Source organism: Pseudophryne corroboree, chromosome 6 (genome assembly GCF_028390025.1).
Source record: "Pseudophryne corroboree isolate aPseCor3 chromosome 6, aPseCor3.hap2, whole genome shotgun sequence".
Taxonomy (NCBI): domain Eukaryota; kingdom Metazoa; phylum Chordata; class Amphibia; order Anura; family Myobatrachidae; genus Pseudophryne; species Pseudophryne corroboree.
Window position 1 is genome coordinate 27,547,309 of NC_086449.1, and position 13,516 is coordinate 27,560,824.

At 53.3% G+C, this 13,516-nt stretch overlaps 1 protein-coding gene across 5 annotated transcripts in view; it reads left to right on the forward strand.

Moving 5' to 3' along the window:
- Nucleotides 1–13,516, forward strand: part of CHD3 (chromodomain helicase DNA binding protein 3) — a 74,480-nt gene that overhangs the window by 41,251 nt on the left and 19,713 nt on the right. For all 5 annotated transcript variants that reach the window (XM_063930822.1, XM_063930823.1, XM_063930826.1 and 2 more), the window contains exons 26-30: nucleotides 246–311; nucleotides 404–489; nucleotides 1,134–1,267; nucleotides 3,132–3,276; nucleotides 8,263–8,428. In XM_063930822.1, the coding sequence (XP_063786892.1) occupies nucleotides 246–311; nucleotides 404–489; nucleotides 1,134–1,267; nucleotides 3,132–3,276; nucleotides 8,263–8,428 (597 nt within the window). The remainder of the gene's footprint in view (nucleotides 1–245; nucleotides 312–403; nucleotides 490–1,133; nucleotides 1,268–3,131; nucleotides 3,277–8,262; nucleotides 8,429–13,516) is intronic.

Sequence of the window (13,516 nt, forward strand, 5' to 3'; positions counted from 1 at the left end):
CCCTCTATCTGTCTCCCTTTCTCTTTCTCTCTTCTCTGTCTCTCCCTCCTCTCCCTCTGCATACTACATACCGGGAGGGTAGATATGAAGACCTATGTTTCTCTAACATCCTAGGGGATACTGGGATGGATTAGTACCATGGGGTATAGATGGGTCCATTGGAGCCTGTCTCACCAAAACAGTTTGGTTTCTGGTCTATGTGGCTTCCCCATAAGAGGAATTTGTGACACTGAGCTCTCTTGCAGATAACCAGTCTGAATACTCCGTGGGCTCAGAAGAAGAGGACGAGGATTTTGACGAGCGGGCAGAAGGTGAGGGCGAGAAAACACGAGGTCTGGACGCTGCAGGCTCGTGACCCCTTATTGCTCAGCTTATTGTTCTCTGTGTATCTGCCCTGTCACAGGTCGCAGGCAGTCCCGCCGACAGCTGCGTAATGAGAAGGATAAGCCGCTGCCACCTCTCCTGGCACGGGTTGGTGGAAACATAGAGGTAAGGTGGCATGTGTCAGAGTGGCCGGTGGTAGAACCCCAGTGTGTGCTGGAAGACGCAGGACCTTTGCCTGAGCTCTTATGTATGTTGCATGGGAAAATTCTTCTTGTTCTACGAGAGGCTGGCCACATTGTCTATTTTTTGCCAATGACCAGCAAATGATGGAATTTGTGGGCATTTCTGGATGTACACTGGCTTAATGGGTGGGCTGAAGGTTCTGTTTTTCCTGTGTCCTGATGGCGTAAAATGAGCAGCTGTAATTTTGTAGCAAGATGCCACCCACGCGTTTCGCCTGATATTGGCACAGGAAGCTCCTGCGTTGTAGCAACTTCTGCGGCAAGCAGGGTGCTGGGCATATTGATAATAAGTGTTACCCCAGCCTGGCATCACCTCTTGCCCAGGATTATATTACTGTATGAAGTTAAATATGCATCTTCTAAGGGTAAGATTGTGCTACTGTACATGGTAAAGTTGGCAAGGGGCCTGTCTTTTGCTAAGTTGATACCAAGGACCGTTTCATCTCCAGGATTTGTCTCTATTGTGGCTGAGTTGGCAAAAGATCAAGCATTAGCCGTTAGCGTCTTCCTCTGGCAATTGATGGTTGGCTGTAGGTGTCACCTGAGCGTAATCTGTTTCTCCTGCAGGTACTAGGGTTCAACACGCGGCAGCGGAAGGCCTTCCTGAACGCAGTTATGCGCTGGGGGATGCCGCCCCAGGACGCGTTTAGCACCCATTGGCTGGTGCGTGACCTGCGGGGCAAGATGGAGAAAGAATTTAAGTAAGTGCAATACAGATCTGGCCTCCTCCTGCACACATGGACCACGTGTACATCAGACACATACCGGTATTTCAGGACACGCATACACCACGGAAGTACCGGTACATCAGAGCACGTGTACGCGGTCCGTTGCAGACTTCCCATGCCGGTTAGAGCTACACATCTGGTGTCTGATACAGCCTGGTATTAGCGGGCAGTGCAATGAGTCCTCTGCCCAGGTGATGACGCCCCTTACTCATCTGACGCCTGCCCGGTCACTGCTGGTCTGTTTCCTGGTGGTTGTGAATGAGAGTCTTCCCTCCTCCCTCACACAGACCTATATTAAACTCTGCACCCAGCTGGGAAGAGAGACGCGAGCGGTGTCTCCATACGCGGTGCCCAGTGCAGGACAAACGTCAGAGGTCATAAAAGTGACATTGTGCAGACTGGGCGGGTCAGGATGCTGTGGCATATCTGATGGGGAAGCAGGGATACCAGGTTTACTGTTTAACATGAATTATATAATATCCAGGTGTGCAGATTAAATGGCAGCAGCAGAGCCGTCTTAACAGCAGTGTAGGCCCCTGGACACAGCAATGCACTGGGGCCCCTACCCACCCATCAGCGGTAGGAGTGGGGGGTGCTATCAGCGGCAGCTTTGATGTTCCGCGGGGGATAGGGGGGTTCTATCTTTGGCTCAGCATGTAGGACCTGGAGAAATAATTTCTGCTAATTACTCCTTTACTGCACAAATGGGGCGGGAACGAGAACACTAAACTGTAGAAGGGGACATTGTGCTGAATGAGGGGGCCCGGGTACATGACTTCCAGGGTAGTAGGGGTGTTTAATACACAGGGGAGGGGTGGATAGTGGAGTGGGCTTAATATTCATCATTTTCCGGGGGTCAGGGCAGCTTGCTTTACTGCAGATATCTCCAGTTCCTGGAAATAGATTTCTTAGCTTTAATGGGATAAAAAAAACTAGAGAGTCTCACCTTTCAGGAGGTTCTGGGAACTTGGGGATCAGACTTCAGGAGCCAGAGCAATCCGCCGACAAAAATATAAAACTGCATATTAGGCGTGTGGAGCTGGAGCAGGGACCAGCTGCTTGAAGGCTGATATCTCTGGTTCTGAGCATAGTAGAGACAAGCTGCCAGTGTCCACTGAAAGGGGAGAGTCACAGCTTTTGGAGTATACCCTCAGAAAAACTCTAAGTCAGACAGAAACCGAGATATCTGTTAACAGGCTTGGATGGGGACCACTGCTTTGAAGTCTGATATCTCTGGTTCCCCAGGGCCAATTTTCAAAAATCGGGTACCCCTGGAAAGAGTGGACCCTCAGCTATCAGCCTAGGGCCCTTTTACTCCTGGGGCCCTTGGGCAAGAGCCCATTGAGCCCATACGAAAAGACGGCCCTGGGCAGCAGGTCTGTGCTGATCAGTTATCGCTCACAGCCCTTGCTGCTGTACATTCTGCTTTCGCACAGCAGGGGGCAGTGTGAAATAGAATTTACAGCTGGATTATCTGGCTGATTCAGACTTGAAAGCAAAGCTTGAAGAGCAAGTAACTGTTGCACCTGGGTAACACCATGCTGCGCTGCAGGGGGGAAGATTTAGACTAGAGAGTGTCGTGTCCAAACTCAAACCTAGATTGCTGTGTAAGAAAAAAGCTGTGCAGCATTTCGGGGGTTACATGCAAGAGCTGCCAGTATTTACCCTGCATGCAAACATAATAAATGTAACCCTCTTGCAGAGCGTGTTTGTGTTTTCTTCGCAGCCGTGTTAGGAGAGTCAGGCTTCCTCTGATGAAGTCTCTAACACTCGCTGGGATAAGGTATAATGGAGAAAATACTTACAACCAGCTTTTCTGTTTCTGTTTGCGTCTTAGAGCGTACGTGTCGCTGTTCATGAGGCACCTGTGTGAGCCGGGCGCCGACGGGTCCGAGACGTTTGCAGACGGAGTTCCCCGAGAAGGGCTATCTCGCCAGCAGGTTCTGACCCGCATTGGAGTCATGTCACTGGTCAAGAAAAAGGTGAAAATTAACTAACTGATGTTCATGTGATGTCACTTCCCATAGTGATGATCTTATCTGCTGTCACACAGTGGGTTCAGTTACTGTCTTGGGTATTATAGGTGCTGCGTCTCTAGTGTTATAGCTGTGGGTGCAACGTCTCTTACTGGTGTTATAGCTGTGGGTGCAGCGTCTCTTACTGGTGTTATAGCTGTGGGTGCAGCGTCTCTGGTGTTATAGCTGTGGGTGCAGCGTCTCTTCCTGGTGTTATAGCTGTGGGTGCAGCGTCTCTTCCTGGTGTTATAGCTGTGGGTGCAGCGTCTCTTCCTGGTGTTATAGCTGTGGGTGCAGCGTCTCTTCCTGGTGTTATAGCTGTGGGTGCAGCGTCTCTGCTGTTATAGCTGTGGGTGCAGCGTCTCTTCCTGGTGTTATAGCTGTGGGTGCAGCGTCTCTGGTGTTATAGCTGTGGGTGCAGCGTCTCTGGTGTTATAGCTGTGGGTGCAGCGTCTCTTCCTGGTGTTATAGCTGTGGGTGCAGCGTCTCTTCCTGGTGTTATAGCTGTGGGTGCAGCGTCTCTGGTGTTATAGCTGTGGGTGCAGCGTCTCTTACTGGTGTTATAGCTGTGGGTGCAGCGTCTCTGGTGTTATAGCTGTGGGTGCAGCGCCTCTCCCCGGTGTTATAGCTGTGGGTGCAGCGTCTCTTCCTGGTGTTATAGCTGTGGGAGCAGCGCCTCTCCCTGGTGTTATAGCTGTGGGTGCAGCGTCTCTCCCTGGTGTTATAGCTGTGGGTGCAGCGCCTCTCCCCGGTGTTATAGCTGTGGGTGCAGCGTCTCTTCCTGGTGTTATAGCTGTGTGTGCAGCGTCTCTTCCTGGTGTTACAACTGTGGGTGCAGCGTCTCTGGTGTTATAGCTGTGGGTGCAGCGTCTCTCCCTGGTGTTAGAGCTGTGGGTGCAGCATCTCTCCCTGGTGTTATAGCTGTGGGTGCAGCGTCTCTGGTGTTATAGCTGTGGGTGCAGCGTCTCTCCCTGGTGTTATAGCTGTGGGTGCAGCATCTCTGGTGTTATAGCTGTGGGTGCAGCGTCTCTGGTGTTATAGCTGTGGGTGCAGCGTCTCTGGTGTTATAGCTGTGGGTGCAGCGTCACTCCCCGGAGTTATAGCTGTGGGTGCAGCATCTCTACCTGGTGTTATAGCTGTGGGTGCAGCGCCTCTCCCCGGTGCTATAGCTGTGGGTGCAGCGTCCCTCCCTGGTGTTATAGCTGTGGGTGCAGCGCCTCTCCCCTGTGTTATAGCTGTGGGTGCAGCATCCCTCCGCTGTGTTATAGCTGTGGGTGCAGCGTCCCTCCCCTGTGTTATAGCTGTGGGTGCAGCGTCCCTCCCCTGTGTTATAGCTGTGGGTGCAGCGTCTGTCCCCGGTGTTATAGCTGTGGGAGCAGCGTCTCTGGTGTTATAGCTGTGGGTGCAGCGCCTCTCCCTGGTGTTATAGCTGTGGGTGCAGCGCCTCTCCCTGGTGTTATAGCTGTGGGTGCAGCGCCTCTCCCTGGTGTTATAGCTGTGGGTGCAGCGCCTCTCCCTGGTGTTATAGCTGTGGGTGCAGCACCTCTCCCCGGTGTTATAGCTGTGGGTGCAGCGTCTCTTCCTCGTGTTATAGCTGTGGGTGCAGCGTCTCTTCCTGGTGTTATAGCTGTGGGTGCAGCGTCTCTTCCTGGTGTTATAACTGTGGGTGCAGCGTCTCTGGTGTTATAGCTGTGGGTGCAGCGTCTCTCCCTGGTGTTAGAGCTGTGGGTGCAGCATCTCTCCCTGGTGTTATAGCTGTGGGTGCAGCGTCTCTGGTGTTATAGCTGTGGGTGCAGCGTCTCTCCCTGGTGTTATAGCTGTGGGTGCAGCGTCTCTGGTGTTATAGCTGTGGGTGCAGCGTCTCTGGTGTTATAGCTATGGGTGCAGCGTCACTCCCCGGAGTTATAGCTGTGGGTGCAGCATCTCTACCTGGTGTTATAGCTGTGGGTGCAGTGCCTCTCCCCGGTGCTATAGCTGTGGGTGCAGCGTCCCTCCCTGGTGTTATAGCTGTGGGTGCAGCGCCTCTCCCCTTTGTTATAGCTGTGGGTGCAGCATCCCTCCCCTGTGTTATAGCTGTGGGTGCAGCGTCCCTCCCCTGTGTTATAGCTGTGGGTGCAGCGTCTGTCCCCGGTGTTATAGCTGTGGGAGCAGCGTCTCTGGTGTTATAGCTGTGGGTGCAGCGCCTCTCCCTGGTGTTATAGCTGTGGGTGCAGCGCCTCTCCCTGGTGTTATAGCTGTGGGTGCAGCGCCTCTCCCTGGTGTTATAGCTGTGGGTGCAGCGCCTCTCCCTGGTGTTATAGCTGTGGGTGCAGCGCCTCTCCCTGGTGTTATAGCTGTGGGTGCAGCGCCTCTCCCCGGTGTTATAGCTGTGGGTGCAGCACCTCTCCCCGGTGTTATAGATGTGGGAGCAGCGCCTCTCCCTTGTGTTATAGCTGTGGGTGCAGCGTCTCTCCCTGGTGTTATAGCTGTGGGTGCAGCGTCTCTCCCTGGTGTTATAGCTGTGGGTGCAGCGCCTGTCCCTGGTGTTATAGCTGTGGGTGCAGCGTCTCTCCCTGGTGTTATAGCTGTGGGTGCAGCGCCTCTCCCTTGTGTTATAGCTGTGGGTGCAGCGTCTCTCCCTGGTGTTATAGCTGTGGGTGCAGCGTCTCTCCCTGGTGTTATTGCTGTGGGTGCAGCGCCTCTCCCTGGTGTTATAGCTGTGGGAGCAGCGCCTCTCCCTTGTGTTATAGCTGTGGGTGCAGCGTCTCTCCCTGGTGTTATAGCTGTGGGTGCAGCGCCTCTCCCTGGTGTTATAGCTGTGGGTGCAGCGCCTCTCCCTGGTGTTATAGCTGTGGGTGCAGCGCCTCTCCCTTGTGTTATAGCTGTGGGTGCAGCGTCTCTCCCTGGTGTTATAGCTGTGGGTGCAGCGCCTCTCCCTGGTGTTATAGCTGTGGGTGCAGCGCCTCTCCCTGGTGTTATAGCTGTGGGTGCAGCGCCTCTCCCTGGTGTTGCAGCTGTGGGTGCAGCGCCTCTCCCTGGTGTTACAGCTGTGGGTGCAGCACATCTACCCGGTGTTATAGCTGTGGGTGCAGCGCCTCTCCCCGATGTTATAGCTGTGGGTGCAGCGCTTCTCCCTGGTGTTACAGCTGTGGGTGCAGCGCCTCTCCCCGGTGTTATAGCTGTGGGTGCATCGCCTCTCCCCGGTGTTATAGCTGTGGGTGCAGCGTCTTTCCCTGGTGTTATAGCTGTGGGTGCAGCGCCTCTTCCTTGTGTTATAGCTGTGGGTGCAGCGTCTCTCCCTGGTGTTACAGCTGTGGGTGCAGCGCCTCTCCCTGGTGTTACAGCTGTGGGTGCAGCGTCTCTCCCCGGTGTTATAGCTGTGGGTGCAGCGCCTCTCCCTGGTGTTATAGCTGTGGGTGCAGCGCCTCTCCCCGGTGTTATAGCTGTAGGTGCAGCGCTTCTCCCTGGTGTTATAGCTGTGGGTGCAGCGCCTCTCCCCGGTGTTGTAGCTGTGGGTGCAGCGCCTCTCCCCGGTGTTATAGCTGTGGGTGCAGCGCCTCTCCCCGGTGTTATAGCTGTGGGTGCAGCGTCTCTCCCTGGTGTTATAGCTGTGGGTGCAGCGTCTCTCCCCGGTGTTGTAGCTGTGGGTGCAGCGCCTCTCCCCGGTGTTGTAGCTGTTGGTGCAGCTCCTCTCCCTGGTGTTATAGCTGTGGGTGCAGCTCCTCTCCCTGGTGTTATAGCTGTGGGTGCAGCGCCTCTCCCTTGTGTTATAGCTGTGGGTGCAGCGCCTCTCCCTTGTGTTACAGCTGTGGGTGCAGCGTCTCTCCCCAGTGTTATAGCTGTGGGTACAGCGCCTCTCCCCGGTGTTATAGCTGTGGGTGCAGCGCCTCTCCCCGGTGTTATAGCTGTGGGTGCAGCGCCTCTCCCCGGTGTTATAGCTGTGGGTGCAGCGCCTCTCCCCGGTGTTATAGCTGTGGGTGCAGCGCCTTTCCCCGGTGTTATAGCTGTGGGTGCAGCGCCTCTCCCTGGTGTTATAGCTGTGGGTGCAGCGCCTCTCCCCGGTGTTGTATCTGTGGGTGCAGCGCCTCTCCCCGGTGTTATAGCTGTGTGTGCAGCGCCTCTCCCTGGTGTTATAGCTGTGGGTGCAGCGTCTCTCCCTGGTGTTATAGCTGTGGGTGCAGCGTCTCTCCCCGGTGTTGAAGCTGTGGGTGCAGCGCCTCTCCCCGCTGTTATAGCTGTGGGTGCAGCGCCTCTCCCCGGTGTTATAGCTGTGGGTGCAGCGCCTCTCCCTTGTGTTATAGCTGTGGGTGCAGTGCCTCTCCCCGGTGTTATAGCTGTGGGTGCAGCGCCTCTCCCCGGTGTTATAGCTGTGGGTGCAGCGTCTCTCCCCGGTGTTATAGCTGTGGGTGCAGCGCCTCTCCCTGGTGTTATAGCTGTGGGTGCAGCGCCTCTCCCCGGTGTTGTATCTGTGGGTGCAGCGCCTCTCCCCGGTGTTATAGCTGTGGGTGCAGCGCCTCTGCCTGGTGTTATAGCTGTGGGTGCAGCGTCTCTCCCTGGTGTTATAGCTGTGGGTGCAGCGTCTCTCCCCGGTGTTGAAGCTGTGGGTGCAGCGCCTCTCCCTGGTGTTATAGCTGTGGGTGCAGCGCCTCTCCCTTGTGTTATAGCTGTGGGAGCAGCGCCTCTCCCCGGTGTTATAGCTGTGGGTGCAGCGCCTCTCCCCGGTGTTATAGCTGTGGGTGCAGCAGCTCTTACTGACCCTGTGAAATAAAACTCACTTTCTCTGCCTTGATCCAGTGGGCACCAAAGCCACCATATTATCAGCATTATGTGTAAAGCAGACCTGGACATGCTGGGACTTGTAGTTTCACTCCACCTAGAGAGACCCAAGTTGTCCTGGCCCAGTATAAAGGGATCTGTTGCCCTTATCATAGTTAGGTTATTCCCGCCTGATGCCGGTCTGTTCCTTCCCCCCAGGTGCAGGAGTTTGAGCACATTAACGGGCGGTGGAGTATGCCAGAGCTAATGCCGGACCCCAGCCTGGACTCCAAGCTTTCATCGCGGGCATCTTCACCCACCGTGAAGACCAGCACCACCACGCCGGAACCCAGCCTCACCAATACCCCTTGCACATCCAAGCCAGGTATGAGGGAGTGCGATTTCCACATTAAGGTGTGAGTGGATGTGTGTCAGAGGGGAAGACCCCCACTTCAGCAGATCTGTGCGCCCGTCGGCCAGTTAGTGTGAGTGCGTTATGTGAATGCAGCCGATAGGCTGGATCTGTGTATCCTAGAAATCCAATTGAGGGACACTGGAGACTTTGGGGTATAGAGAGTAGATCCAGAAGTTTGGGAACAAAATCTTAAACAGGTCTATAGCACCTCCCCCTTCTACATCTTAAACAGGTCTGTAGCTCCTCCCTTCTATATCTTAAACAGGTCTGTAGCTCCTCCCTTTCTATATCTTAAACATGTATGCAACTCCTCCCCATCTATATCTAAAGCAGGTCTGTAGCTCCTCCCTCTCTATATCTTAAGCAGGTCTGTAGCTCCTCCTCCTGTATCTTAACCATGTATGTAACTCCTCCCCCCTATAGCGTAAACAGGTCTGTAGCTCCTCCCCTTCTATATCTTAAACATTTCTGTAACTTCTCTCCATCTATATCTAAAGCAGCTCCTCCCTCTCTATATCTTAAGCAGGTTTGTAGCTCCTCCCCCTCTATATTATAAAAAAAGTTTGTAGCGCCGCCTCCCCTATCTTAAACAAGTCTTTAGCCCCTCCTCTATATCTTCAGCAGGTCTGTAGCTCCTCCTCTATATCTTCAACAAGTCCTGTAGCTCCTCCCCCTCCATACCCATGCCTTTTTATGTTGCAGAGACAGGCCTCACGTACATCAGCTGCTTACAAGCAACTATGGATAGGTCACTGGGTGGTCTGCAGAACCGAAGGTCTGTCTCCATTAGTAGTGGTCTTGGGCCCAGGTCAGGTGGAGCAATAGGGACAAAAGTAACTGAGGGAGTCATCCTTAGTGATCGCTGCCATTGTAGGACTGGACCATGAGGGAGGTGTTTCTTTCCTCCTCATGGACCTTCTCCCTGCCATGCTCCCACACAGTCCCCACCTGTACCACGTCTGCAGTGAAGTACCAGGTTTGGGGTAGGTTTTCCCTCTGTTTGCCTGGGCTCTGTGGGCTGTCCTACCTGCTCACTTTCCTCTGTCTGATTGTGTTCTGCTATAGTCCTGTGGCTGTTTGCTACTCTCTTCTCTGGCAGGTAAGAGGCAAAAGGCTAATCGGAGGGTATCTATCTGCTGGAGCGGCCACTGTAAATTCCAGGGGGGCACAGTCTGGTGCTTTGCTAAGCCTGGGGAATTAGTTCTTGCCCTTTCCAGAGGGTGCTGCATCTGGGGACGTAGAACTACCCCAGTGCACGGTCCATGTCTTAGCTCAGCTTGTTCAAACCCCCAAGATTATGAGGAGTTCAGCAGTTGAGGTGGAGGACCAGCGGCCATGCTGGCATGAAAGGAGAACCTCCTGAGATGGTGCCAAGTCTATGGCACAGGCTATATTGCAGCTCTCACAACTCATCCAACGCTTCTTGGAGCTGAGCAGTGATTCACCGTTCCCTCTAGGGTAGTCATGGGGTCCACTGGCAGGAACATTACTCCCCCAGGCATCTCCAACCCATCCCCTTTGGCCTCTACTTTGATGGCACCTGATAAGCCAACCAGGGCCTGTCAAGATCAGTGCAGTGTCTCTGGCAACTATCCTCTTCCTTGATGCTCAGAAAAGGGGTTAGCCATCCTCCAAGCAGTCAGTTACTAGATGGATTACAAAGGCCATTCATCAGGCTTACTGTGGGGTATTACAGTGTGGGATCTGTGGGCAGGTGGATCGCTGTGGGGGGATGTGTGTTATTGCATGTGTGCATTACAGTGTGGGATCTATGGGCAGGTGGATCGCTGTATGAAGGAAAAGTAAATTTCTCTGACGTCCTAGTGGATGCTGGGGACTCCGAAAGGACCATGGGGAATAGCGGCTCCGCAGGAGACTGGGCACAAAAGTAAAAGCTTTAGGACTACCTGGTGTGCACTGGCTCCTCCCCCCATGACCCTCCTCCAAGCCTCAGTTAGATCTTTGTGCCCGAACGAGAAGGGTGCATACTAAGGGGCTCTCCTGAGCTGCTTAGAGTAAAAGTTTAAAGTAGGTTTTTTATTTTCAGTGAGACCTGCTGGCAACAGGCTCACTGCACCGAGGGACTAAGGGGAGAAGAAGCGAACTCACCTGCGTGCAGAGTGGATTGGGATTCTTAGGCTACTGGACATTAGCTCCAGAGGGACGATCACAGGCCCAGCCATGGATGGGTCCCAGAGCCGCGCCGCCGGCCCCCTTACAGAGCCAGAAGACTGAAGAGGTCCGGAAAATCGGCGGCAGAAGACGTCCTGTCTTCAATAAGGTAGCGCACAGCACCGCAGCTGTGCGCCATTGCTCTCAGCACACTTCACACTCCGGTCACTGAGGGTGCAGGGCGCTGGGGGGGGGCGCCCTGAGACGCAATAAAAACACCTTAGATGGCGAAAAATACATCACATATAGCTCCTGGGCTATATGGATGCATTTAACCCCTGCCAGTTTTTCCATAAAAAAGCGGGAGAAAGGCAGCCGAGAAGGGGGCGGAGCCTATCTCCTCAGCACACTGGCGCCATTTTTTCCTCACAGCTCCGTTGGAGGAAAGCTCCCTGACTCTCCCCTGCAGTCCTGCACTACAGAAACAGGGTAAAACAAGAGAGGGGGGGCACTAATTTGGCAGATAAATATATACAGCAGCTATATCAGGGAGAAACACTTATATAAGGTTATCCCTGTATATATATAGCGCTCTGGTGTGTGCTGGCAAACTCCCTCTGTCTCCCCAAAGGGCTAGTGGGGTCCTGTCCTCTATCAGAGCATTCCCTGTGTGTGTGCTGTGTGTCGGTACGTTGTGTCGACATGTATGAGGAGGAAAATGGTGTGGAGGCGGAGCAATTGCCTGTATTAGTGATGTCACCCCCTAGGGAGTCGACACCTGACTGAATGGTCTTATGGAAGGAATTACGTGATAGTGTCAGCACTTTACAAAAGACTGTTGACGACATGAGACAGCCGGCAAATCAGTTAATACCTGTACAGGCGTCTCAAACACCGTCAGGGGCTCTAAAGCGCCCGTTACCTCAGATGGTCGACACAGACACTGACTCCAGTGTCGACGGTGAGGAAACAAACGTATTTTCCAGTAGGGCCACACGTTACATGATCACGGCAATGAAGGAGGTTTTGAACATTTCTGATACTACAAGTACCACAAGAAAGGGTATTATGTGGGGTGTGAAAAAACTACCCGTAGTTTTTCCTGAATCAGATGAATTAAATGAGGTGTGTGATGAAGCGTGGGTTTCCCCCGATAAAAAACTGCTAATTTCTAAAAAATTATTGGCATTATACCCTTTCCCGCCAGAGGTTAGGGCGCGTTGGGAAACACCCCCTAGGGTAGATAAGGCGCTCACACGCTTATCAAAACAAGTGGCGTTACCGTCTCCTGATACGGCCGCCCTCAAGGAACCAGCTGATAGGAAGCTGGAAAATATCCTAAAAAGTATATACACACATACTGGTATTATACTGCGACCAGCAATCGCCTCAGCCTGGATGTGCAGTGCTGGGGTGGCTTGGTCGGATTCCCTGACTGAAAATATTGATACCCTGGACAGGGACAACATATTATTGACTATAGAGCATTTAAAGGATGCATTTCTATATATGCGAGATGCACAGAGGGATATTTGCACTCTGGCATCAAGAGTAAGTGCGCTGTCCATTTCTGCCAGAAGAGGGTTATGGACGCGACAGTGGTCAGGTGATGCGGATTCCAAACGGCATATGGAAGTATTGCCGTTTAAAGGGGAGGAGTTATTTGGGGTCGGTCTATCGGACCTGGTGGCCACGGCAACGGCTGGGAAATCCACCTTTTTACCCCAGGTCACCTCTCAGCAGAAAAAGACACCGTCTTTTCAGGCTCAGTCCTTTCGTCCCCATAAGGGCAAGCGGGCAAAAGGCCACTCATATCTGCCCCGGGGCAGAGGAAGGGGAAAAAGACTGCAGCAGACAGCCTCTTCCCACGAACAGAAGCCCTCCCCCGCTTCTGCCAAGTCCTCAGCATGACGCTGGGGCCTTACAAGCGGACTCAGGCACGGTGGGGGCCCGTCTCAAGAATTTCAGCGCGCAGTGGGCTCACTCGCAAGTGGACCCCTGGATCCTGCAGGTAGTATCTCAGGGGTACAAATTGGAATTCGAGACGTCTCCCCCTCGCCGGTTCCTGAAGTCTGCTTTACCAACGTCTCCCCCCGACAGGGAGGCAGTATTGGAAGCCATTCACAAGCTGTATTCCCAGCAGGTGATAATCAAGGTACCCCTCCTACAACAGGGAAAGGGGTATTATTCCACGCTGTTTGTGGTACCGAAGCCGGACGGCTCGGTGAGACCTATTTTAAATCTGAAATCCTTGAACACTTACATACAAAGGTTCAAATTCAAGATGGAATCACTCAGAGCAGTGATAGCGAACCTGGAAGAAGGGGACTATATGGTGTCTCTGGACATCAAGGATGCTTACCTCCATGTCCCAATTTGCCCTTCTCACCAAGGGTACCTCAGGTTTGTGGTACAGAACTGTCACTATCAGTTTCAGACGCTGCCGTTTGGATTGTCCACGGCACCCCGGGTCTTTACCAAGGTAATGGCCGAAATGATGATTCTTCTTCGAAGAAAAGGCGTCTTAATTATCCCTTACTTGGACGATCTCCTGATAAGGGCAAGGTCCAGAGAACAGTTAGAGGTCGGAGTAGCACTATCTCAAGTAGTACTACGACAGCACGGATGGATTCTAAATATTCCAAAATCGCAGCTGATTCCGACGACACGTCTGCTGTTCCTAGGGATGATTCTGGACACAGTACAGAAAAAGGTGTTTCTCCCGGAGGAGAAAACCAGGGAGTTATCCGACCTAGTCAGGAACCTCCTAAAACCAGGCCAAGTGTCAGTGCATCAATGCACAAGGGTCCTGGGAAAAATGGTGGCTTCTTACGAAGCGATTCCATTCGGCAGATTCCACGTAAGAACTTTTCAGTGGGATCTGCTGGACAAATGGTCCGGATCGCATCTTCAAATGCATCAGCGGATAACCCTGTCTCCAAGGAC